Source organism: Manacus candei, unplaced genomic scaffold (genome assembly GCF_025592945.1).
Source record: "Manacus candei isolate 608988 ecotype Guabito, Panama unplaced genomic scaffold, ASM2559294v1 h1tg000014l, whole genome shotgun sequence".
In the NCBI taxonomy this organism is placed as follows: Eukaryota; Metazoa; Chordata; class Aves; order Passeriformes; family Pipridae; genus Manacus; species Manacus candei.
Genome location: NW_026138062.1, coordinates 38,339,063 through 38,365,146, shown reverse-complemented (window position 1 = coordinate 38,365,146; position 26,084 = coordinate 38,339,063). Strand labels below are relative to the sequence as shown.

The 26,084-nt window shown below is 41.8% G+C and overlaps 1 protein-coding gene across 3 annotated transcripts; it reads right to left on the bottom strand.

The window, feature by feature from the left end:
* Nucleotides 1-3,457: 3,457 nt before the first annotated feature.
* SLC35F2 (solute carrier family 35 member F2) lies at nucleotides 3,458-24,591 on the bottom strand. 3 transcript variants are annotated; one of them, XM_051779854.1, is made up of 9 exons: nucleotides 23,668-23,794; nucleotides 20,687-20,914; nucleotides 19,078-19,253; nucleotides 18,407-18,534; nucleotides 11,973-12,132; nucleotides 10,173-10,329; nucleotides 9,341-9,393; nucleotides 8,558-8,712; nucleotides 3,458-4,813 (listed from the first exon to the last, which is right to left on the bottom strand). In XM_051779854.1, exons 3-9 carry the CDS (start codon nucleotides 19,220-19,222, stop codon nucleotides 4,595-4,597), a joined length of 1,017 nt encoding a protein of 338 aa, XP_051635814.1. In that variant the 5' UTR covers nucleotides 19,223-19,253; nucleotides 20,687-20,914; nucleotides 23,668-23,794; the 3' UTR covers nucleotides 3,458-4,594. The 3 variants fall into 3 exon arrangements, with proteins under 3 accessions (XP_051635814.1, XP_051635813.1, XP_051635815.1); XM_051779853.1 differs by lacking the exon at nucleotides 20,687-20,914 and having other exon boundaries at nucleotides 23,668-24,587; XM_051779855.1 differs by lacking the exons at nucleotides 9,341-9,393; nucleotides 10,173-10,329; nucleotides 20,687-20,914 and having other exon boundaries at nucleotides 23,668-24,591.
* Nucleotides 24,592-26,084: the final 1,493 nt, after the last annotated feature.

Here is a 26,084-nt window from a genome sequence, read left to right as displayed (position 1 = left end):
TGCACTTTCACCTGTCAGAGTACTCTTCCTAATTAAAATAATTAGATGTAGTGTCAACAGATGGTGCTGAAGAGCAGCAACATTACCCTGGACTGCTGTAACATCAAGAATATTCCTAAGGAATTGCAACTGCTCTCACTAGCTGCTGTTTACATAAACTTCCAGTGACCTCTACTTCTGGAGATATTTCACTGTTTCCAGATATCAGTATGTAATAAACGTTGGTATTTCTATAAAAACATCTTAATATTTCAAATAAACATGAAATTTTCATTTTGTACAATAATAACATGCCACTATAATTTTTTAAGCCATCTTCTCTAATGCCTTCTTTGAAAGTTGCAATGTACTTTCAGTATATGTTGTCTGCTCTTTCGGAGTACTCTGGAGACTCTGATACTATGAGGTATGAGGACAAAACACACCTTTCACCTGTAGTCCCAGTGATCTTTCAGCCTTGTTGCCCAAGTTCTGCTCATGGTATTGACAGCCAGGGAGACCGTCTGGAGAGGAGCTGGTGAAATAAAGTTTATTTTGAATAGGGTGATGTCATGGGTTGTAACTTTCTCTCTTCATATTTTATATATCCAAGAGCCAGCTCATGAAAAAAATCAATGCCCCTACTTGCAGAAGAGATTAATTCAATATTGCTTTGAGAATTTAGTATCAAGATTTTAAGGAGATGCTGCAACTTAACTCAAACCTACACCTTCTTCCTGGTTTTGGCTGGGATAGAGTTAATTTTTCCTAGTAGCTGATGCAGTGCTGTATTTTTTGCTTCTGAGCAATCAGATGCAATGTGTTGACCTGTGTTGTACAAGTAGTCAGATTTTTCCTTATGGCTCTTTTCTGTAAAATCTATAACTTCCAGTCTTGAATGCTCTTAAACAAGAGAAAAATTAAATTGTATCTGGAGAGGAGTGAAGGATGCACACTTTAGATACCATTGCACACAAATACTGCTGAATCAGCCATGAGCTTCCCGTAACTGCTAAGGAAATCTCTCCGTGCCTCTTTCATCTCTCACATAAATTTTAAACCTTTCAGCTTGTATAGCCCCTCACTACAGACCCCACTGCCCGTAAGAATGGGACACTGCACTTGGCTGGGGTCTCTAGACTTGGCTTGCTTCCACCTAAACCTAGGCACCCAAAACAAGAAAACTCCGAGGGAGAGCCAAATTGCTCCCTTCAAGGACTGCAACAAGAGAGCTCAAGAGGCTAAGACTCCAAAACCTTGGATGCTGTTTGTCTGATGTGTGTAGGTCTAGGTGTAGCCTCAAGTCAATCTTTAAATGATGTAACATCACAGCTCATCAGATTCTCATCAGGTGTAACACTAAAATAGCCAAGAGGCTGCATTTTGGTGAAAGATCAAACCAGTCACAGGATCCTTCACTTTGCATTTTTAGGAATCTCTGTCTGCTTGCTCAAATCAAAATTGTTCATGATTGATCATGTAGCTTGTGCAGCTTCTCTCTGCCAAACTTCCTAAATTGATTGAAATAGACAGTTTCAAGACAGACATGTATAACACAATGAAATATCCCACAATACATACTGTGAATGAATGGTGCTGACAAGAACTAATATGTTTGTCCCAGGTAACACATCATACAGAACTATGTGCAGCTTATGAAAGGTCAAAAATCTTAAAATAGCTGATGCCCACAAGCCCATCTTCTCCTTCAAACTAGCACAGATAATGTCACTGCTCAATTACTGCCACACTAATTTCTTTCTTTTTCCAACACACCATGACATTTTGATGCCAGATAATTTTTGATCTCTTGTAACCAAACCTTAAAGGGAGGCTGGATGTCACACATTTTTATTTGGATTCTTGGGTTTAATGCAAGTAACAGCTAGATTTTTTTTCTCCAGCTTATTCCAATATCCCATAAAGATTTGTGTTAAAGACTCACTCATGCACCTTGTCTCTGAGGTACCAGAGGATCTGGCATATGTGACTCATTAACTGAACATTTTTTTCCCCAAGAGCAACACGTGTCACTTTTGCTCTGAAGCAATACATCTTCCTTTAACAGTCTGCACCTACTTCCTTCCGATTCATGGGACAGACAGCATGCAGGAGTGATGTATCTGGCCCCACTCCTTGAACAGTTGGTTCAGGGAGCCAGCACCCCATGCGGAGGACTTTGCAAGGTCAGGTTTCAAGCACTTCTTGTGCCCAGAGCTTGGACTGCACCACAGTGCCAGTTTGTGATGCAGAGCTCTTCTGCAAGTCAACTTTGTCTCCTCTTCACCCAGGTAGGGTGGGAGTAGGAAATTTAAGGCAAGGAAGGGTAGGACACTAGGTGTGCATGACCATCAGCAGGTAGCTGGCCACCATCCCAGGCTGACAGAGAAGCTCCCTGCATACAGCAGGGTCACAAAGAGAGAAATGGAAGACACCATGGGGATGGCAAAGGCATAGAGTTGTTGACAGAAGGACTGAGAAAAAATATCTACCTTGTCCTCACTGAAAGCTTGAAAGATCTTCCAGCCCTTCTTGGTGACATTAGTACCCATCTTAACCTTAGCTACCTACAATGTGCCATGAAAATATTTTGTATGGGGTTAAATCACACCATAAAAAGTTAAATCACAGTGATTTCACTCTGTGAAACAGAGTTAAAGTTTTCAGTTCAGACTGTAACTCTGTCAAATCAGTAAGCTGTCCCAGTGTACACGCTGAGGAATCTGAGCTGGGATGCTGCCCTGCACTGCTCCTCTCTTCTTGTGGTTCAGTGTTAAGTCCTGTCTGTCCCAATTTGCTTGAATCAGATTTCAATCTCTTATTATAGTGAGATTTTAAAAGCCTTGGAAGAACAAATCCATAGTTAATAGGCTATGCCTGGAACCTCACCCATGTTTTACAAAACTTTGATTTCAGTGGTCTATATATTAAGAAGATGAGCTACCGCCTGAGCACTCACACTGTGCCACAAGATGATCCTGGGGGTTTTTTGTGGGTTTTTGAAGACTGGCTAAAGTCTGAGTCAATACAAATTTTTTTGTATTTTCAGATAAAACCTACATCAGGTTACACTGATCGTACCACATAGAGTACAAAATAAATACCATCCCCCCCTCAAAAGGAGCATTTTACATGGCAGGGGACCCAAACACTCTTCATAAAACATCAGCACCTCTGCACCCTTCCATGCATGCACTAGTGAAAAAGCAATGCTTGTTCCTGCAGTATCTGCTGAACCTTTGTTTTACTATTTCTGACTAAAATCAGGTTAACATTTTTCCTGAATTATTTTGCTTGAATAAACTACACCAGAACTAAATAAACCCAGTCTGTTGTTCGATAGCCAATATCTTTAGAAAATGTTGTATTTCCTTCAAGAGCAAAGCTCAGCCATTAGAAGAATTATTTGGTTGGTAAAATTAATTAATATAATTTTGAGCAATAAAGAAATTCTAGCTTAAAAAATAAGCAAACCAAGACCAACTCTTCAGCTGCTGAATACTTTATTCTTTTTTTACTTCATACACCAGAACTCCAAAGGCTTATACAAAATATAAAGTAAAATAAAACCCCAGTATGGTTTTACTGATGTTAAAACTGCAGTCTTGTATTTTTTAATCATTTATTGTAAATATGAAGAGGAGGAGGAAAACTGCCAGCATATCTACTGAAAGCACTTGAACTTTTGGATATTATGTCATTATTGTTGCAATGAGAGTTGGCTAAGATGATTTGATTTTTTCAAGAAATGTCAATTCTATTCAACTCTTCCAGCAATTCTATTCAACTCTTCCAGAAATGTGTCTCGTTTCATGGAGAAATTCACTGGAAGTGAACATCAGTTCAAAATTTTTTGCTGTCTCATCCCAAAAAGAAACCCACATTCAGTTCTTACTGAACAGAGCAAGGGCCTGCTTTTGCTTCCCCCACCTAGTGGGAATGCAGCAAACAAAAGGCCACTGAGAGAGAAATAGAAGGCACTATAAAAACATATTCAAACTTCTCTTACTAGCAAAATTCAAAGTAAAATACACATAGCCGCAGCAATATGAAGAGATGAACATTTGGGCAGAACATCAGAAGCAAATCCTCCCGTAGAGGAATTAAGTTCACCAGCATGTGGAAGGTGTATGTATGTAATAGGGCTTGCAGAACTAGGTCCTGTGAGAAGCTGAACAGCTTTTGCAAGATGCTATTTGAGGGTATTCAGCACCAAGAGGAGGAAACCATGAAGCCCTCTGAAAGCATCATGCAGATTTAGGTCCCTAATGCAATATAAAACATATTTGCTCCACTTAGTGACCTGAGAGTTTGCTTTGGCTTAGTTTTTTCCCCAAGCATTTATTGTTAAGTTAATTAAGCATTTAAAAATAAGAGTCTCTAGCTTTCCAGAGACTCCACATAAATACTAATCTGTCTTCTTCTAAGGGCCAGATTTTGTGCAAGGGCAAATCAATAATTTCACTGATTGAGGATCTGGCCTTAAAAGTCTATCCAGTGCATTAAAACTAGCGCAGCATGACACATGCTTTGGCAGTAGGACAACCCTCTGGATTAATATTTGAGGGAAATTTGGCGATTTAAAAAGAAGCTCTGATTGAAATGTTGCCATTCTTTAATCAGTCCTGACCGCCACAGTTTCTCCTCTTGTGAACTGCACAGTTATGGCTGGAGTTTCACTTTCACCCTCTTCGAGCTTTAGTCCAGCATTGTCCAAGCCAGTGCTGCTAGGCTGTGGTAAGGCAGTGGGTTCTGCTGTCAGAGTTGGCGTGGAGCAATACAAGATGAAGCCCACCATGATGATAACGAAGGACAGGATATAAAGACCTGAAAACTGGCAGAGGAAAGAAAGAGATGCATTAAGTCTTGCCTGATTGTAAAAACATGTCAATGCTGCCTTATTTTAAGAATGTGAAAAGCTACCCTTCCTTTTAAAAATTATTTTAATGAGGATTATCACCGTGACCTGGATTCAGGTCTGAAAATCAAAATTCAACAGCTCCATTTACTTAAAGACTTAAGCCTGCTGGCTGGTTTTCTCTGCATCTCATCCTCAGCATTGTTGGATAGGGAGTTTCCTCAGGTCTACATACAAGAATCTTAACAGAGAGAATAAATGGCTGTAAATATGGTCATACTGAAGGACAGTTGTTTATGCACACAAATGCTGAAACACTCTATCCCTAAGAAAATTTTGATCCAGCACAGTCAAATATTTCAGGTCCTGGCAAGAGATTAATCTCTCCATCTTACTGAAAGTCACCAGAACAGCTGGTTCTCTGCACAGATCTCTTAACCATCTGCAGGCTTTATTACTAGACCAGAACCAGTTTGCTCCCTACACCCAGCAAGTCCTCAAGATTGGCATTTGTACTCGGTTAAGACCGATGTGAGGTAAGAGTATGAACTGCTGAGGTACACCAGGCATTTGATTCACTATTGTTCACTTACCTGTTAAAATTTCAATAATTGCCAAAATTCATCCACCTTGACAAAAATAAATGCTTATTTCATAACACCAGGTTCAATAATACAAGGTGTAAAGTTATCCACAGTCAGGAATACTTCTTCATCAGATTTGTTAAAACTGTCCATATTGCCTTTGTCAAACCACACTTATTAAAAAGTAGGAAGAAGGACACAGAGTATCCTACATTACACTGTCAATATTCCCTAACCGCCTTAGCTTCCTTAGACATGCTTGAAAAATATGTTCTAGTCTATCAAGCAGCAGAGCTGGATGAAATGAATTGTAGTGCCCGGACAATGGACTCTCGTCCAAAAAAGACTGAGGTATCTACAATTAGGGCATTGCAGTTCCTAGCTGGCAGTCACTTGGCATGGAAACCCTTGCATGACAACACACAAAAGGAAAAGCAGACTGAAATACAGTGGCCTTGTGCTAAATGCCTTCTTTCCTCACCTTGCTGGATGTTTGCCTGGAGAAGCTTGGACTCATGTGTTCACTCTGCACAGGAGGAAGCACCAAGCTCTGAACATACCCCAGTGGAGGCAGCAGCATCACCCGCGATCCTACCCCTGACTGACCCATTCCCATAAAATGGGCAGAGCTTGGGTCTGTATCAATTCACCTGCACAAATTCTCCAACTTAAGGCCCTGAGAGAACATATGCCTGTATGCAAGGACCTGTGGCTGGCAGGTGACACCATAGGAGCTGCAGGCTCTAGCAGTTTAGCACTCACAAGGTTGAAGGTGTCTCTGATCCTACTGATTTAATCCCTCCACAAATGGATAGAGTCATCAAGTCAGGGTGCCAAAGCTGTTGCAGTGTAGCTGATTATTCAAGGCCTGCTTATGTTTTTGCAGTTATTGACACAGGGGAACCTTACCCACGCTGCTCCAACAGGCCTATACTCTTTTTTTTCCTTTTGTTTTTGAGGAGAGCTCTGTGTTCTTTTCTTGGGATTTTTCTTTTTCTTTTTTTTTAATTTTGATTTCAAATATCACAACAACTTCATTGTTTCTGACATTGATTTCAGTCATACTTTGTGCAGCTTATATCCCCATTCTCACAGTCAAGCCTAAAGACTACTTCAAATGTTAGTGGAGAACTGTAACTCCATCTAGTGTCTGCTTGTGCAGTATACGCCATTCCATAGGAGTTTATACAACAAAAGCATTTGGAGACCTTTTTTAATATTTCTTGAGGGATTATAGGTATTTATATAATGAGCTCTTTAGGAAGCACAGCAAAGATTCATTATGGAGTGAAAGACAAAAAAGTTCAAAACAGGCATGCAAAATTCACATTTCACTTTAAACTGAGGCTGAAAAGTCAAGTGCATTAGCAAAGCATTGTGATCAAATCAGAACCTCATCAGTTCCTGGCCCTGGTCTGTGCTGTAGCCGCTGTCTGTGCTGCTTCTGTTTCAAAGCAGGCTCAGACCACAACAGTTCAGAGCTCTCTGTGGCTTGCTCCACTCTACAGCCCAGCCAAGCCCTCAGCAGCTTGCTGTGAAATATCATCTGGCAACAGAGAATACAGAGTGATTCCTTGTATTTTTATTTGTAGATTCCTGTGTCCTGGGTGCTTTTTAATCCAGCAGGTGTCCTGCCTGATTTGTTTGCCCCATAGGTAAAGAAGGTATATGGTATGACTTGGCAATACGCTTTTCTGCTGCTGAGTATTATGTTAAAAGGCATGTCAAAAGTGACCTTTCTCAGTTCACATTGCCCAAGTTACCTCAAATTCTCTGATTACTAGGAATGCAGCACTATTATTGCTCCCTTTTTGCTACTTCTTTGTTTCTAACCACAGATTCAAGTTCCTATTTCAAAAAATATCTGAAATTCTCTGAATACAATCCCAAAGTCTCCTCTAACTCATTTTTTGTTTTAGCTACCAGAATAATCTGCTATTAGCAATTATGAGATGGGGAGAAGTTTTTCTGGGAGCATACCAAAATAAGCCAAAAATCCAAAAGAATTAAAGTTTAATATATCCCTTCCAAAGCTCTTCACTATTATGAATATAAATGTATAATCACTTCTCAAGTTAAGCTATCTGGTTGCCAAAATACATGTTTGGAAGTGACTTAGAAAGGATTTGTTAGAACGTGTGTATGGTTTGCTTTCTGCATTCATTTTAATTGTAGCTTGGAGCAATTTTGGAACCCAAAAGAGGAAGGAAAGCTGAGGTAAGACTCTTGAAAAGGAAAATCTAGCTGTTGCAGACCCTACCATTACCAGACCTCTGTGCCGCCTTCATTTTCAGAAAGAAATTTGACCTAAAAGCTTCTGGCTGAAGAGAAAGCAACCACATGGAATAATACAAATTAAGTTCTTCATCAAAGTTCACAAGCTTCTCTCTAAGCCCTTCCAGTCACTGAGTGACTGACTCAATTACTCCAATTGCTTTAACAAGGTAGGTTCTCACAAATGATTCTGGATGAAAAGTGTAGGGTGGAATGAAATCCTTTTAGCACTGTCATTTAGCTAGAGTAGACATTGCCAAAAATGTTTTAGAGCACAATAAAAGTAAATGCCTTTTGGAGAGCATGCAGCATAATATATTTATCTGTATTTTTTGCAGTTCCTTTAGTCTCCCCTTAGCAGTAGCATTGAGAGAGCTTGATTGTTAACCCAAGATGTTGGTAATGAACTGATTAAATTTCTAAACGAAAATATTAATTTATGGAAATCAAACTGGTCCTCTTTTAGACACCAAATGCCTGCCAGGTCAGGGAGATTCAAACCCTGTCTTTGGACACTTGGGAGTGATGAACCAGAACTAACATATAGTTCCATACTGGGCTTTCAGCAAGAACACTACCATTTGAACACCTCAGGAGATTATTTATTATCTCTTAACATTAACTTATTCCTTCAAATGTGAAACAGTTTGAAAATCACCCTCTGCCTAATTGGTGCTATGCTATGTCATTAACTAAGCAAAACTCCTGATTCACATCTGCCAGCAACGAACAGTACAATCTGTAGAACTGTACAGATGCAAACGACTGTTCAGGGGCTTTTAAGGACATTATGCTTTATTTATGATTTTGAAGTAGAAACATAACTGAAAGAAAGTGAAAGTGAAGGAATGAATGTACTTACCTTATAATAGAAAAGGAAAAGCCCAAAGAACAGACTGTAGAGATCTGCAGTCAGAATACCCAGGTTGACTGAGGTTGCGCTGGTAACTTTAATGACAACTGGCATGAAGCTATACAGCCCAAACATGCACAGGGCAAAGACTGTGAACAACAGTGCTGTAAAACAAGACGACAAGTTACTCCTCAGGCACAGAACAATGATTTTAAAGAACACTGATTGTTTTCAGATGCTTTAAAAATATGCATTTTTATCTTTTAGGATAAGGTCTCCTAAAAGATATGGGAACGTACACATAAGAAAAACATGGAAAAAATACTTCTTTTCCAAGATTACCTTGTATTGAAAGAATTACTGTATCTGTACAAGAAAGTTCTCATTCCTTTCTAGATAACATTAAGAGCTGACTGAAGAAATTTAGAGCCATATTTCTTGATAACATTTAGTTTTTCCAGTATTTTATTTAGAAAGGAAAACAGAAAAATGTTCTTGCAATGTTCCAACACCAAACACGTCAGTAATGAAACAGGTTTAATTTTTAATTATTTCAATTTATTTAAAAAAAATATTTCATGTTATATGTAAAATACAAAACCTGCTTTAGTGTTCAATCCTGCAAATCTTATCTCCTTGCTAAGCTGCAAAGTTTGCAGAAAATACATTTGTAAAATATAATATTAATGCTGCTTAATATTCCGAGAAAGAAAAGGCAAATCCCAGCATTCAAAGTCTAAATCTAATTTTCCAGTGTTCTTTGACATTCACATCATTTTTCCATACACATACCAACTTTCCAGTTCCACTGAATTCTCATTATCTCCCTATGTTCCACAATGGCTCTAGAATTAGAGAAAAGATATAATGCAGTAAAAAAGGGAAAAAAAATAATTTTCAAGTAGAGAATTTAATTACCAAAATACATAAGAAGAATTTTGATTTATAATCCCTTAATTTTTTGTTTGAAATTTTATTGGATTACACTAACTCAAACATCTAACAGCATTGAAAAAATACTTGAAAATTAAAGTGCCTGAAAGAGCATTGTTATTTAATTCTTATGCCTTTTTCACAGGCTTTTTAATCCCTTGGAGATTTAGTTTTATTTGATATACCATTTGGAGAAATTATTAACTATAATGATGAGAAATGAAACATAAAATTCATTAGACAGACTTAAGTGCATGTGGTCTGTTACTCTGATGTGGTTATTTGTAAGACTATACAAGGCTTCATTTTAAACTTGACTTTAATATGGAAGATCCCCTAACAACTATCTCCTAAAATTTTCCACAGAGAAAACCCATTAAGAAATACATTCCTGACAATAGTCCTCAGCATACTGAGTGTCCTCATGAACATAACAAAATCAAAAATACAGCCAAGTATCATATGTGTTTAATTGAAGGAGTTCAGTTTTAGAATTGCTGTAATAAGAGCAGTGCAAATAAAGAGGATATAAAATGGATGCTGATCAGCAACATAATTCAAGTGAAAGGACTCCCATATAGACCAAATGCAGATGTAACAAAGAATTAATTAATAACAGCATTTCATGGTAGACAAGCAATCATCTGTAGAATATTCTTAATTAGTTTCAAAATAAATATTAGATCCTTACAGCTGTAGACCGCTGACAATAGTCCCAAACAAGCCCACCATTCCTAGAAACTCCACTCTGCTCAGATTTTTCACAATGTATTCCTCACTCACATTAGAAATGGCATACAAAGAAGCACCAAGAAGCACTAAGACATCTCCAATCACCACGTCACTTCCTGTACAGAAATATTAATCCACAATTAAGGGTAAGGCTGCAAACACTTTTTAACTTTCCTTAAAAAGACAAGCAAATTTATCTCTAACATCTCTACCTTTCTAGCGCATTCCAGGGTAAGGGGAAAGGAAATGCCTCCTGTGCGGGAAGAGGAGTGTCTGAGCACAGACTCTGCTGCCTGATCACCTCACCCTGCACAGTCTGGAATAAGGAATGAGCTAAACCCAGCATTTACATCTCATCCTGACCAAGACACTGCTGTATCATCTGGTCGTATTCTACTTCTGCTGACCTTGGGCACTGCAGGGACTTGAGAAAATTCCTGGTTAGAAACGCTCTCTGCCTTACATGAATATTGTCCCCACTTTTGCAGTAAGGTCTGATTCAAGTCTTGCTAGAATCAATATATCGATCTTGGTGGGACCCAGACTCAGCTTCAGGTTTCTGACAGGTTTTAAGTGGGCACTGTAGATGGGTGGTACCATGTGTCCTGCTGCAACGTATTCATACTGAGCAAATGGGACTCCCTGTGCTACAGTCACTTATCAAGTAAATGCCACTAAAACAGTCAAATAGCAAGAGGATTCCTGTTTTTTAAATCCTTGAATTTAAAATTTCCTTTCCCCAAGCCAGTTAGCAATCACTAAGAAAATATGTCTAAAATATGAGGGTAAGCAGTAGTAAGGATCCCCAAGTCAGCAAATAAAGTATAACTATCTTAAACTCTCAGGGAAAGATTTTTCTCCCTCAGGACCAAGATGCTTGTACCACATGGCAGTAAAGCTAAACTTCAGTTTGTTCTGTGTCTTACCTACTAAGGTCCCAAAATTATGTCACATAGGCTTATTTCTATGCTGCCTGATGAAAACAATGCCCTGAAATTTACCTTGTCCCATACCCTCTGTCTGAAAATCCAAGATTCTTATTCAAAATAAGATGACTACAATATGGGTTGATTTGGGCATCTGTCACAGAGAAGACAAGACTTGCCCTTATCTGCACCCAGCTGAATGCTGGTCCCCAGAGCCCAGCCTTCCTCCCAGAGGCCCCAGGAATCTCAGCATCTTGCCCCATCTCCTCTTGCTCTCCCATAGTAAGCCCCTGCTTTCCGGACTGCAGCCTATGGGCCTTGGGGATACATCAACCACTTCTGTTGGGTCTGACAAAGATAACTCAGAGAAGTCAGCTGCTTTGAGTAACTTTTTATTTGGTATTTGTACTCAAAGAAAACTGCAAATCAGAGAAGACTGGGTACCAGCAGGCTGATCTTGCGTAAGCAAGACAAGGTTTGCAGGGAGAGGCAACTTCTTCTATTAAACCATCTCACATGATAGTCAAAGTTAACAAGCCTTCAAGAATGAGACTTCTGTCACATGTAATGAACAGCAGCAAAATTTGAGTTTAACAAAAGTGTTTCTCTTTTAAGGTGGGAGAAATAATCCAAACACACAAGCAAAGAAATTCCACAGCTCCCCATAAAATCACCGTCTCTTCTTCTCGGACAAGAAATACAAATAGCAGCATGTTCTCCTCTTTTAAAACAGAACTATATCCGCGCCCCCTGCATCTGCTTCTTTTTCAAGTTAGCCCACCGCAGGAACCATCTCTCCAGTCTTTCCCCCCCCGCAATAAAGGACTCCTTACCTTCACTGTCCTGCCTCCCTGCCAAAATGTCTGCACCCACCATTGTTCCTACACCAAGCAAACAGACGGCAACACCAAGAAAATGTATCAGCCTGTATCTTGCTCGGAGAACGAACCATGACAAAGCCATCAGCACAGGAATCCCGAAACAGTCCAGCAGCTGTGTGCACAGAAAAATTGTCTGAGTTAGAAATGCATCCCAAATCTGGACTGCAACCTCCTGAAAGCAAATGTATAGGATCTTACTTTTCATCAGTTGTTAATGAAACCTGCAAAGCAACCTCGGTGGGTGTGTTTAAGCGAGGGGTGAGACCTACATTTTACCATTAGAAGCATTTTGCAAGTGATGAACGAGCTGGAGTAGGGGTCCACTCTCTCCTGGTAGGAAAGTGCTGACTTAGAAGCCCTTCTAATGATGGATCCAATAAAACTTCACAGCTTCACAAATGAATTCTAGGATGTCGCTCTGAGAGAGTATTGCTCCCCACAGCTCCACGTACACAAAGTAAAAATCTGGAACTATTGACGGATACAAGTAATCTAATTTTACAGTGAAGCGACTAGGACAAGAATCTGACCCCACAGATCAACTGGATCATACTAAAAAACAAACCTGGTACATGTGCTGGAAACCATGTGCAAAATCGGTAGAAATAAGATAGGTAGCAAAACCAGCTGTCCTTAAGTCACCTTCCCAATCTCCCAGTTTCCCACAAAAACACATACAAGTCACCAGTGCATTTTCATCGCTCTGTCAGAGCTGACTCTTAATTAGTCAGAAGCAGGTAACCCACCCTAATTCACCAATGCACGAGCAGCAGAGATGCACAAGGCACCTGGAGTTTTAGAGCACTCAGATGTGTTTGCAGACACTACCCCAAGCAGACTGAACATCTTTGGTTCAAGGACGTCTGTGCTTCATGACAAGCAGTGACACAGACTTCTCTTTCCTTTCTTTATTAACCCCTCTGAATGTGTTCCTATGTATCTTTCCCTTTCTGTTAGATCACCTATAGAATCACAGAACAGTTTGGGTTGGAAGGGACCTTAAAGTTCGTCTAGTTCCAACCTCCCTGTCATGAGCAGAGACACCTCCCACTCAACCATGCTGCTCAAAGCCCCATCCAACCCAGCCTTGAACACTTCCAAGGATCTTCCACTTTTCTTCCTTCAGTACAGAAAGCATCAAGAGTTAGCTGTGCGCTGCAGCATAAGATGGGCATAATCATAGAATCAGTTGGGTTGGAAGGGATCTCCAGGATCATCAAGTCCAACCCTTGATCCACTACTGCTGTGGTTACCAGACCATGGCACTAAGTGCCACATCCAGTCTCATCTTAAAAACCTCCGGGGACAGAGAATCCCCCACTTCCCTAGGCAGCCCATTCCAATGCCTGATTACCCTCTCTGTAAAGAATTTCTTCCTAACATCTAACCTAAACCTCCCCTGGCACAGCTTAAGACCATGCCCTCTTGTCTTGCTGATAGTTGCCTGGGAGAAGAGACCAACCCCCACCTGGCTACAACCTTCTTTCAAGGAGTTGTAGGGAGTGATGAGGTCTCCCCTGAGCCTCCTCTTCTCCAGGCTAAACAACCCCAGCTCCCTCAGCCTCTCCTCATAGGACTTCTGCTCCAGTCCCTTCACCAGACTTCTTGCTCTTCTTTGGACACTCTCCAGCACCTCGATATCCTTCCTGAACTGAGGGGCCCAGAAGTGGACACAATACTCAAGGTGTGGCCTCATCAGCGCTGAGTACAGGGGAAAAAAATCACTTCCCTGGTCCTGCTGGCTACACTGTTCCTGATCCAGGCCAGGATGCCATTGGCCTTCTTGGCCACCTGGGCACACTGCTGGCTCCTGTTCAGCTTCCTGCCAGTCCAAACTCCCAGGTCCCTCTCTGCCTGGCTGCTCTCCAGCCACTCTGTGCCCAGCCTGTAGCGCCGCATGGGGTTGTTGTGGCCAAAGTGGAGGACCCGGCACTTGGCCTTGTTGAACCTCATCCTGTTGGAATCAGCCCAACTCTCCAGCCTGTCCAGGTCCCCCTGCAGATACATGTTCTAGAAAAACCAAATAAAACCATGATCACTGAGTTAATCATAATTGGTTTAATATTTCATTCAATTAAATAGATTTTGCTTCTGAATTTGTCTGGAGGAAAGAAAACGTCTTTTTTCTAACCTGCCTCAGTAGAGTGCCATGAAGCTACATAAGGGAACAGCCTTCAGCAGAGCATATAGTCAACTTTCCAAAGATTGCTCACAGAAGACTGTCAAATGTAAGCTCTTAAAACTTGGCCTCTTGAAGTCCCAACAAAGTGTAAGGTCCACGTGAACAGGACTGTGGCATAATCACTGCAATCAAGATAAGAGCCCTTAGTCCTTAATGTTCATTGCCAGCCTCTGCTTGCCTAAGCGTACCACTGCAGTCAACTTCTGTGCTGACTTCTGTGCTGGCTTCCAGTAGTTCAGCCATTATCCCTAAGGGCTTTAACCAAATTTGTTAACATTTTGATGATATGTCTGGTTTTACTTGTTCATAACTACACATAATAAAGTCTTACAAGCATAGCGTTAAGGGAAGCTATTACAGATTAAATCCTCACAGTGCCTCTAATGTTTCCATCTATTTGTCTTCACTCCTTGGATTGCCTCCAGCTTGTTTGTAAAGTCTATTTGTGAAGTGCAGAAGTACCTGCCTAAACTGTATGAGACATTACAACTACCCAAGTCCCAATATGTGATACTAAGTATTTCAATACAACTTTATACTGTGGAAAAGTATCATGCTGTGACTACCTTGTCACAGGTCTTCTCTATCTGACCTTTAGTCTAGACTAAAGAAAAACCTTCTAACATTTCCTTCAAATTTGACTGTTTTGACTAGTATCAAACAACAAGAAATATTATAAACATAAGAAAGTAAAATTTTTGCCGCCCTAGTAGTAGACACCTCTTCTACTAATAAGTAAGCATTCATGTCCCCATTAATTGAAATGTTAGCACACAGCCTTACAACCTCCAAGCAGCTTTTCAACCCAAACAGAAGGAGTGGAAGAAAAACCCTTTAAAAAAAAGTTCTTAATGAGGATGTAAGGGAGTAGTACATAATGAGCTAGAAGTCTTTCAGTTATGCCAGATGGGGAATTGTTGCATCCAGATCAAGAACATACTCTACAGCTACAGCATCCTGATTACAGGACTTGCAGCCAGGACACACAGGCACCAAATGATGAAGAACACACCCTGGTAATCTATTTCAGGAGAAAATTACCCTCAATTACAGACAGATGAAATCAGATTTACAACTACTGGATCTTGCCTTCCCTTCATCTAGGACATTACAGAGCTCTTCTGTACAGGATCAAGATCAAAGAGGTGTAAAGCAGATGTAACATCACAATGAATTGTGTCAGTGGAACTAATTAAAAGAATAAAGTTTATTTATTCAGGTTTTATTATATTTACAGCAGTACTGTGGTACTGACTACTATTGCCAGTAGAACCTCGTCAAATGCTCATTATTCAATTCCAGCCTGTATTTTCACAACTGGAAAAAAAAAAGATAACCTGGTGATTTGATTTACAAATGTTTTGACTCAAGCTAGGCTTTGGCCACACTGTTTATAGGAGGTTTTAAAGACAGAGTGAGTAAATTATTAAAAGACATTTTAATACATGGTTAATAAATTATCATAGACTGTTGGAGGTCATTGGTTTGCTTATAATTGCCAGCCTCAGACAGCTTTGTAAGCAAGAAAGCTCAACTGATCATCCTCCTTGCTTCCCCACAAGGCTCCCTCACGGCAGCCTCCAGCTGAGCCCCAGGAGCTCATCCTGCATTTTCTCCTCTTCCATCAGCTGATATTCTGTCAATAGTTGCCTGAAAAACGCTTCCACTCAAATTATCTATGGAGCAAATGCTAAATGTGCCAAATAACACGTTAAAAACATGAAACCACAGCTATGCAGCTTGTGCTTTGCTGTGAAATCATATAATCATAGAATACGCTGAGTTGGAAGGGACCCACAAGGATCGTCAAGTCCAACTCCTGGCCCTGCACAGAACAGCCCCAAGAGTCACACCATGTTCCTGAGAGTACTGTCCAAACACTTCTTGAACTCTGTCAGGCTTGGTGCTGTAACCACTTCCCTGGGGAGCCTGTTCCAGTGCTCAGCCACCCACTGGGTGAAGAACTTTTTCCTAATTTTCAACCTAAACCTACTCTGACTCAGCTTCACGCCCTAATATGTGGTCAAACAGCAGCACAGTCAAGTCCTGTCACAAGACAGGACACCGGCAGCAAGAACTCTCCTGGCACTGCCTCAGCCACAGCCAAACAGAAGTTCAGTTGTGGACCAAAGTCTTTTTCTTTATTTACAGAGAAATGAGAGTTGCCATCCCATTGTTATCTCCTAAAAAATCTCCCAACCCCCTTCTGTGAAATGCTGGTATTTCATAACTAAAGGGAAATCAGTTCTGCTTTTGTGTGCATGTGTGAGAAAATACATGGAAGTTCCTTGCTGAGCTGAGAAAACTTATCTTTGAAGTTATGTTTCATAGTGCTGAGCTGAAGCTCCAGCCAGCCAGCATTTTAACAGTGTATTTCCCTATAGACCCTGTATTTCGGAAGGTGCCATATACCCCTGTGATGCTTTATGCTCTCTGGGCATCCACTCATAGCCAGTACTGCAGAGGCCATAGCCAGGCCATCAGACTGGGTGCTCTGAACCACAGGTTCTGATGTAGCTGCAGAAATGCTTGCTAATGACAGAATGCCTTGCACTAAAGCAAATCACAGGTTTTCCTTTTTTTTTCCCTCCTCCTGTATCTCATTTCTGAGAGGGGTGAGAAACTGGTGACTTTAGAGAATGTGCAAGAAACCTCATGGCAACAGGTAATTACAACAAAATTGAAATTACTGAACTGGCACAAAGCAGCATCAGTCTGAAGGCAATCAAAAGGAAAAAAAGGCTCAGAAAACGCTTGAGTTTGGCAACTGGACAGGAAAAACTATTATATCTATTCTTACTTAATTTCTATGAAAGAAATCATGGTAATAGCTTTATTACTTCTGAGAACTTGGATCAAAGTCCTGGCTTTTTCAGCTGTAAAGTATATGTTCAAACAGTGTTTCAATTATCAGCTTAACTTGATCTTGAGACTGAAACACATTGCTCTTAAAGCTTTGATTTCTTTGGCATTATTTGTCAGGAAATTAAAGGCGTAATGAGTCATACCACCTAAGTATGAAGTGGAAATGTGACAATAACAGCCCAACAGGCACCACTGGTCTTTAGGAGTGCAAAGAGAAGTTACTGCACTTCTCTACAGGGAGCCCAGACCACAGGAGTTTATTGCTTTACAGGTAATTCTTTTAAATATTAACCCGTTACTTTGACTCTGTAAAACACTGACACCTAAACACTCGTTTCCAACTAACAGCCAAATCTGCACTTTACATTGGTTTTTTATTCAGGCCATGATCCCAGCCACAGATCCCCACCAAAGGTAACAGGAGGTATGAACTGGCACGACCTGGACACACTCCCTCCTTGCTTGTGCACCATCACCTCCCTTGTTCCCACAGCAGCCCTGAAGCCTAAGTTGGGTCTGACATAGCTCGCTAATCGGTCCAGCCAAAGGCGGGGTTTAGTCCCACTTTGCTCAGTGCCCTGACCAGTCTGCTCAAGATATCTGGCCACTCAAGCTCAGGAGCATGCAGCTGGAGGCAGGAGGAAAGCACTGACTCTTCCAGCAGTTTTTGTATAGGGTGACAGAGAAACCCCAGCCTTAACCCTTCGGCTTGTAGAGCTATTTCAGAAAACAAGATTTATCCTAGTGCAGCAATGCAGCATCAAGTACTACCGTTGCAGAGGATGTCTACCATTACTTTAGGAGTCTGGCATGCTGACCTCCCTTCTGCCTCTTCCAGAGAGGGCCCTGAAGTGCCACATCCAAAAGCCACAGGGCTGGTCCCTCACTGCAAGGTAAGTAACACCAGCTAACTATCAGTACGTCCTCATATGTAGGGTTACATCTCACAATGCCTCCCACAGCTTCCAGGAGTAGGCAAGAGATCTACCTTGCTCTCATCAGCAAGAACCCACAGAGTGACTGTTATCCGGTCATAAATCTTTGTGTCAGGAGAAAAAAAATGAGTGGCTGTCAGCAAACTCTTAGAAGTGCTTTTATCAAAATAGTTAGAGTTCAGCTCAAGAGCTGGCACAGGGCAATACCAGCCAATTTTCTCTCCTTCCTGGAAAGGTTATTCATGATACAGGATGCTCTTCCCTGTACTGCAAAGTAAAAATAGATACTGGAAAGTTCTTTTCAGGCTTAAATAGCTTCCATGTCTGTCCTATGAATCTCATTTTAGAAACTAGTCCAAAACTGCAATAAAAGCAACAGTTCAAATAGAGAGATCAGTCCTTACCTGCACACTTGTGAGAGTTGTATATTGGTAGGCTTTTACAATCATGTAATTGGCTTCAACGTCAGCCACTCCCAAAAGAATATACTTCCACCACCTCTGCTTCAAAATTTGCCAAAGACTATCACCGTCTGTTAAGAAAGCAGTAGTCAATATGTGTTTCTTTCCAACCAAATGTTGCAAAGGAATTTTGCTTTTCAGAAGCACAAATAATACCAAGATGTTTGAATTTGCCCCTGCTTAAGAAAGATACAATGACATCAAAATGCAGCCTGAGAGGAGACAATGCAAATGGGTGAAAAGCACAGAAATTCTTCCACGTGAGGAAAAAACCCAACAAGACTGGTGTTGTTTAAAGAGTAAATTAACAAGAATAGGAGGAATATTAAATTGCCTCTGGTAACAAAGCTTCATTACAACAAAGCCTATTTTCCCTAATATAACATTTGACTTCAAACCAAAAAGCACAAAACTTTAAACAGATACGAAATTATATCAAATTAAATGCACTTTTAACCTGTGAAATTCATTTCCATGCGTCATTAAAAAGCATGAACTTTAAAAACTAGGATGAGTATTAAGTTCTGTAGACTCAAATTCTGAAAAGAAAATGTAGGGGAAAAAAAAAGAAATAAAAAGATGAACCAGAATCTCCCATCCCATATTTCACATACCAGTCCTAAATGCCAGCATTGTTGTATAAACTAGAAGCAGCAAAGAATAGTTGATGAAACTTTGAAACATTGGAGTATTCACTTGGTATTTTTCTGCTAGATACTGGCTTGTAACAGCAGTCCCACAGATAAACAAAGAGAGCATCTGGCCCAGAATTATCGTTTTCAAAATATGCCTGTGAATATAAAAGACAAAACAGTAAGTTTAGAATTAAACATCCAAGTTTCTAAAAAAATATTTGCTAGTTGCACAGGGAAAATGTCAATTGTTCTTTTCCTACTCCCTACCAGTGTTGTTCTGATCTACTGGTAAGCAGGGCTTTGGATACACAGAAGATCCAGTCTAACCTCAGGACAGCCATGTAAGAAGTGAGGCCAGTCAAACCACCAGTGATGGAGACTGAAATAATTTGCAAGGATCTTCAAGCAGCTCACCTGGTCAGGCTCTACCTAATAGGAGGTTCTATTCTTATTAAGTCAGGGTTTCAGTCAAATCCTTTGTCCTCCACTGAATTCCATTTTAGCTTTGAAGCCTTGATCAGACTATTTAGCACCCTGGCCAGTACCATCTTGCAAACCTTCAGTGATGGGGACTCCACTACATCCCTGGGGAAGTTGTCCAACAGATTGATTGTTCTCACTTTAAAAAAAAAAACACCCTTCTTATAAAAAGAATTATTATAATTAATACTTATTGTGGATTTTTTTCAGGTATATTCCATCATGTTCTGCTGTAACCGAGGATGGAGTTAAGAACGCATTTTGGATAAGATCATGTTTGCATTTACAACTCCTCTTAAGTCCAACCCACAGCTAGGGAAAAAGCCAAACAAACTACGCTCTTTCAGTAGTAATTTTTCATCTAATATAAAATGAACTATTCCAGATGCTCCTAGACAAACAGGAGCAAGTATCACTGTGTTATCTTTCAGCTTGCTGTTTATCCTGCCAGTGGAGCTATGCAGATTTGTACCACCCCAGTCTCTGCATACACACAATATACAGTGACAGGAGCTCAGCCCTGTGCTGTCTGTACATTTAATTTGTTTACTCTGAAGACTGATGAGAGTTTAACTGTCCACACAATTGATTCACTTGTTCCTATTCAAAGTAACTGAGCAAGGGAAGAAAGGATTCCATTGGGACTCTGCACATACCCTGCTCACATCTCTCCACACAATGACTTCTGGCAGGACACTCATGTGTCAGACACACCACCTAAGAGTAACACTGGTTGTTTTCCCCAGGTGGGTGACTTAGCATAGTAAATATGAGCTCACCCTGCTATGCTGCCCAGTTCAGTTGCCAGGCAAGAAAAAAAAAAACAACTTTGAAGCTCCATCACTTCTGTTATATTTTATTTCTTTTATACTGGTCAATTGTCTGATTGTGCTATTTAGTGAACTAATCAAATGATTGTGACACATTCTGTCTAATTATACTGACCATGTTCCAGCAAGAGAGTTAAATCTGCTGCCATTCAAATTTGCTAATGATTGATCTGCTTTACTGAAAACAAGAAAGACCTGGCTGCCCTCTTGCAGTGGAATAACTCCACTAAGCTGATCCTCATCTTTTCGAATAATGAAGTTTCTCCAGTTTAAAGTACCTCAGGAATTATTTCCTTGAGTTTCTGTATATGGGAAGAGACGCAGGTCCAGATCTTCCAGAACTGTTTTGCTTTGTGGTTACTACCCAAGCAATCATTGCTGTCAAGTTAATGTCTCAGCAGTCCTACAGCATTTACTTCTATAGTACCAAAGGCATCTGACAAAGCAAGCAGGCTTCATGACCTTCTCTATTTTTGTCTGGTTTAATTCAGTTTTTTTCTTCTTCCCTGAAGAGATTCAAAATGTTAACATCAAAAGAGACACATAAGGACATTGTTCACCGACAGTGGAAGGCTACCCTCAAAAAATGTCTTCTGTGAATCCCCAAATGCCACATACCTGGCAGCTTTCTCAGCTGTGTATAACAGTCTCTTGCTCTGACTGCCCCCTAACATGACCTGGAAGCCTCAGCAGGAAGCAGCAGTGGTTTCCTCTCACACCATTTGCCAAAGTGTCAAAACTAATTTCTTCAAATTGAAGAGATGGTGCCATGCTCCTGGCATGATGCGCTGGACTCACAGACTCACATATCTTAATAAAAAGCGTTTGACCCTCTGTAAAACTTGGGAACAAACTTTAAATCCTAAATTTTGCAAGACAATTTCTCTCGATAAAAATGCTTCGAAGACATGAGTTTCCATTCATTTCGGTATTGACATGGGTATCGATGATGGGGATTTTCTTATTAATAATTGATCGCATTTTGAAATATATTAATTATTAACTTTTCCATGCCAGAACTTGATCCTCTCTCTTTTTTTTTTTTTTAATGCATTTGAATGGACTAAATCACTTTGGACTCTCAGATGATGCAAGGTAAGTGGTCTGAAAAGGCCTTTTATTTTTATAGTTAGAGTGGGGGGGTGGTTGTTTTTTAATGGTTGATAGCTGGCTACCAAGTAATTACTCGTCCCCTCCCTTCAGCCATCATATCTTAGCTAGCTGTATCTATGGCTTTGAGCAAAACTAGGAGTCATTTCGTGAGGTTTTTGAAGCACGAAAATTTGCCACAATTTGGTCTAAAGTGAACACTGAACAATGTGCAGCTCTCAACATCATGAGAAAGTCAGGCTGGCTTTCCTTGGTTCCATGTGAAAAGCAGAATAAAAATATACTAAGATGCTAAAATAAAACCAGAGTCTATATTTGTGGAAATTAAAGAAAATCTAATAAGCCCACAGTTAACAATTTTATCGGCTACTAGTTTACTAAATCCTATAATTTTAATGTGGGGTTTTTTTCATTAAAATAAATACACCTTTTCAAAAGTTAATTTTATTTATGCCACCAATTAAACACTAACAGGCAAAGCCTGGCAACACTCTACACAGAGAGTCTACGTACACTTAGTTTTAACTACTGAACCCTTCCTAAATAGAGGGGAAGTGACCTTTTATGTCAATAATCTCACATTTTCATGTGAGGAATAGAAAGTTAGTTTAAGGAAAAGTGCAGGTTCAGATGGAACCCATATTGCAACATGATTAGCACATAGCTCAGGACTACCAAATATATTTTTAAGAACTAATGTCATCACAAGTTATTGTTTTGCAGTGTTCTGCTTTGAAACTGAGGTCAATTTAATTTACCAGCAAAGACAGACTTCTTTAATTCCAGTACAAGAAATATACTTTCTACTGCTTTTACTCAAAAAAAAAACCCCAAAAAACCCCCCCAAACCCACAAAAAACCAACCAAACAAACACACAAAACCACAAGCTACAACACTTTACAAAACACACTGAAAGCACTTTATTTTCTTTAAGTACCATCCATAGACTCAATTAGTGTAGCCTTCTGGTAAAACTACTACCATAGGTGAGATTACTGAACAGCTCAAGTTTCTATCTTGCCTTTTGGGTCATTCCTGACAGGCAAAAAGAATGAAAAGAGAAAAACTTTTATAGCCAAAAGATAAAGGCAAGCTCTGCCCCCTGGAACAAGGCTCTGCTTGGCCAGCACACACCTTCACACAGTCCAGTTGCCAGACTCCAGCTTATGATGGAGGCATGAGGCTGGTAGGAAAGCCAGCATATCTTGGCTGACAAATAGGAGATCTGATGCAATAATTATTAGAGACCAAGCCTAGAGCCTGGGGATTACTTCCCCCCCCCCCCCCAGATAGAAACTGAAGCTGCAAGTAGATGTAGCTCAAGTCTTAGAAGGTACTCCCGCTCTTGTAAAAGGCAGTGCTTCGCAAGTACCAGCTTTAGAACAAGTGCTATGCCTGCACAGCTTGGCACATTTTCTTCCACAAGTTTTCCATGCTTAACCAGTGCTCATATTTCAAGAGAATAGGTCTCTACCCTAAAGCAATTCAAGGAAGGAGGAAAACGGGCTATTAGTCTTTCTGGACTCCACACCGCAGCTCAGCTACTTTGTTTTGTTACCTTCCCTGACACCCCTGACCTGTTCTTCACAACGATGTTGATCGAAGATTACAGAACACATAAACATACAGAAAAAACAGGGAAACAGAAAAATATTAAGCCAGAGTTAATAAAACAAAACAAAAAAAAAAGAAGTCAAGTGCACGTGTATAGATATGGGAGTACACTCTGACAACGTCAAACACATCACTCGCTAATTCTACACCCCTCTCAGCTGAAGAGACCCTTGGCGCTCTCGCCCAGCAGCAGCCGCAGGCTGCAGTCAGCGGCGCTCCCGCAGCAGCCCGGGTATCAGAGCGCCCCGCACCCGCGACGGCTGCCAAAACACCCCCGAGCCACCTCTGCCGGGGCGCCCGAAAGGTCCAGGCTCTGCCCAACCCGGCCGTAACCCGGGGCCGCACCGAGGTGGGTGTTCTGGCCCGAGCATCACGCGGCTGCTCCCCGGCGGCACCGATCGGTCTCCGCATCCCGACCGCGCTGTCGGCCAACGTGCCGAGGGGAGAAGGGATCTTTCTCCCTTCCCTCCTTCCCTCTCTCTCTCCCTCAGGAGACCGGCGATGCGCGGCTCCACGTGGAAGCCGGGGACTCACCAGGTGCAGAGCTTGGCCCCGAGCAGCGCCAGCAGCCGGCGCGGGGCGGGAGCGGCGGCCTCGGGCTCGGACCCAGCAGCAGCGGCCGCCGCAGCCCCGGGCGGCGGTGCCCCGGCAGCCGCGGCCGCCTCCTCCATGGCCCGGCGCTGCCCCGGCCCCACGCCCGCCGAAAGTAGGCAAGGATGGAGGCAGGGAGGGCGGGCGCTACCGAGGCAGCGGAAGGAAGGGAGGGACGGAGGGAGGGATGAGCACCGGCACAGGGACGGCGGCACACAGCGCTCCTGGCAGGGGTCGAGGCCGGCTTTGTGCCCGCCGAGGGGCCGCCCCCGGGAGGGGCATAGCTCGTTCTAGGGCGGAGGGTCGGAGCTCTGCTGCTGCCTGCCCGGGGGGGGGGGGAAACGCTGCTCGTCTTCCTTTCCCTCAGTGAGCCCCGACCGCGCGGTTTCCTCCATCCGCCGGGCGCGGTGGGAGCAGCGAAGGGCGGCTCCAGCAGCGCCAACGCCAGTTTCATGTTCCCGGTCTCCCGCGGGCGTTCCGGCAGCAGCCCCAGCGTGGTCCACCGATGCGGGTCCCTGCAGGGCTACTTTGCCCTCGGGCCACGTGGCCGCAGCTGGCTTGGTTCGCAGGCAGTTCAGGCTCATCTGCTGGTTACAGGAGCCAAAGTTACTCTAAACCCGTGAAGTTTAACTTCTCACAGCTTTGTGTGCAGCCTTCAGCTCTTCTAACGTTCCAACTCACACTTCTTTACTGATAATTCCCATGCTTAAGGATTTACCTCAGCCTGTTTGTCTTCACCCACATCTCAAGGCAACTCGCCCGGAGAACCTGGTGATATTTTGCATACTCTGATGGGGGTTTTAACGACTCTCAACTGTTAATGCTGCTGTATATGTCCCAGGTGGTGGGATTAAACCCCAGAAATGCCCCCAGGAAGAGCTCAGCTCTTGGAATTCCTTGCTACAGGTAGGCTGCAGCAGCCTCACACCAGAAAGCCACTGCCAGGCGGGGGCTTTAGGGCACAGCTGCTCAGCTGCAGATGGATTCCAGTGCCAGAGGGGTATCTGTGAACTCTGAAAATATGAAACAAAGTAAGAAGAGTTTAAACAGGCAGGGATCACTTTTTAATTTAATTTTTTAACAAAAAAAAAAACCAAACAAAGAAACAGAAAACAGCAACCAGAATTGTTAAAAGAGCCCTTTGTTAGACTTTGGGGACTAAGTTCATTGCAGAGGATGGTATACTCTGCTGTCTCAGAAAATTTTTATGGACAACATGGCCATGAATGTAGAGATATGTGAGAAGTCTAAACACGACTTCGTGTTCAGCTACTCCTGCTTCAGGCTCCTGCTTTACTATGATTAAGGGTTCATCTCAGGTGTGATCGTGGCTGTGTGTTTCTGGATTTTTGTTGGTTCCTGAGTTTGCCTATGCTTCAACAAAGAGATACATCTGTGTGCAGTGTGTGCCGACGAGGCTGACTGGCCCCACAGACCAGACTTGGTATTACCACTCCCTAGTGCCGTCTCACCAGTGGAAACATGGGGACTGTGTGCATCTAAGGCTGTGTACTGCATCCTCTTTCAGAGATAGAAACTTTGTTCCTGGTGCCCTACAACGGATTAGTGGGAGGGGGAGACCTTCAGGCCCTGGGATCCAGCCCATCACCTGGAATGCTCTTCCCCCCTGCCCCCCGCCACGTGGCCTGGGAACCCCATAAGGAGCCACACAGACCACCAGGGAAGGATGGACGAAAAAGGAAGTTTATTGTGGGGTAGGGATTTATAAGGCTTTTAGGAGGGTCAAAGGGGAACCAATTACAAGTTCAGGGGCACAGAAAAAACCAATCAGGTAAAAAGGTTAACAACCAATAGGAAGGGGTTAACAAGGACCAATGAGAAACACCTCAGGACATCTTCTCAGGACATTCCTGTATGGGAGACAATAGTCCTTCACAGGGGGTGTCAGGAAGAAGGGGCAATGACTTTGCAAAAAGCAAAAGCCATTTTAAAACCTGTTTAAACCACATTAAAAACTTCTGTTTCTATAACATTTGAGCGGTTTTCTTCTTTTTCTTCACTAGTCCATCTCTGACAGGACTTCTTCCATCCTACATATGGCAAATCCATTGCCACAGTGCCCTACAAAAGTAACTGGTTCCACTGTAACATGATTTACTGTGTCTGTTCCAGGATGAGTGAAATCCCTGGGAATAACTCTAGACTAGTAGACCTATACCTCTTTTTTGACTTAGCAAAAATGTAGACAAAGAACTATTCGCAATACATTTGTAGAATTCTTTAAAAATCAATCATTCAAAAGTTGTATCTAAAATATCAAACTATTTTGAAGTGTGCCTGAAAGGAACTAGCAATCCAAATATTTCTTATAGTTAGATATCTTATAGAATGGATGAAGA

Bases quoted from the DNA above. Each gene is read 5' to 3' on its own strand.
- SLC35F2 (XM_051779853.1), bottom strand. From the start codon at position 23,804: ATGGAGGAGGCGGCCGCGGCTGCCGGGGCACCGCCGCCCGGGGCTGCG. The intron at 9,394-10,172 runs GTAAGGATCTAA...CTCTAATTCTAG, and splicing joins ATTGTCAGCGGTCTACAGCT to AGCCATTGTGGAACATAGGG. The intron at 8,713-9,340 runs GTATGTGTATGG...CTTGTTTTACAG, and splicing joins TCAGTGGAACTGGAAAGTTG to CACTGTTGTTCACAGTCTTT.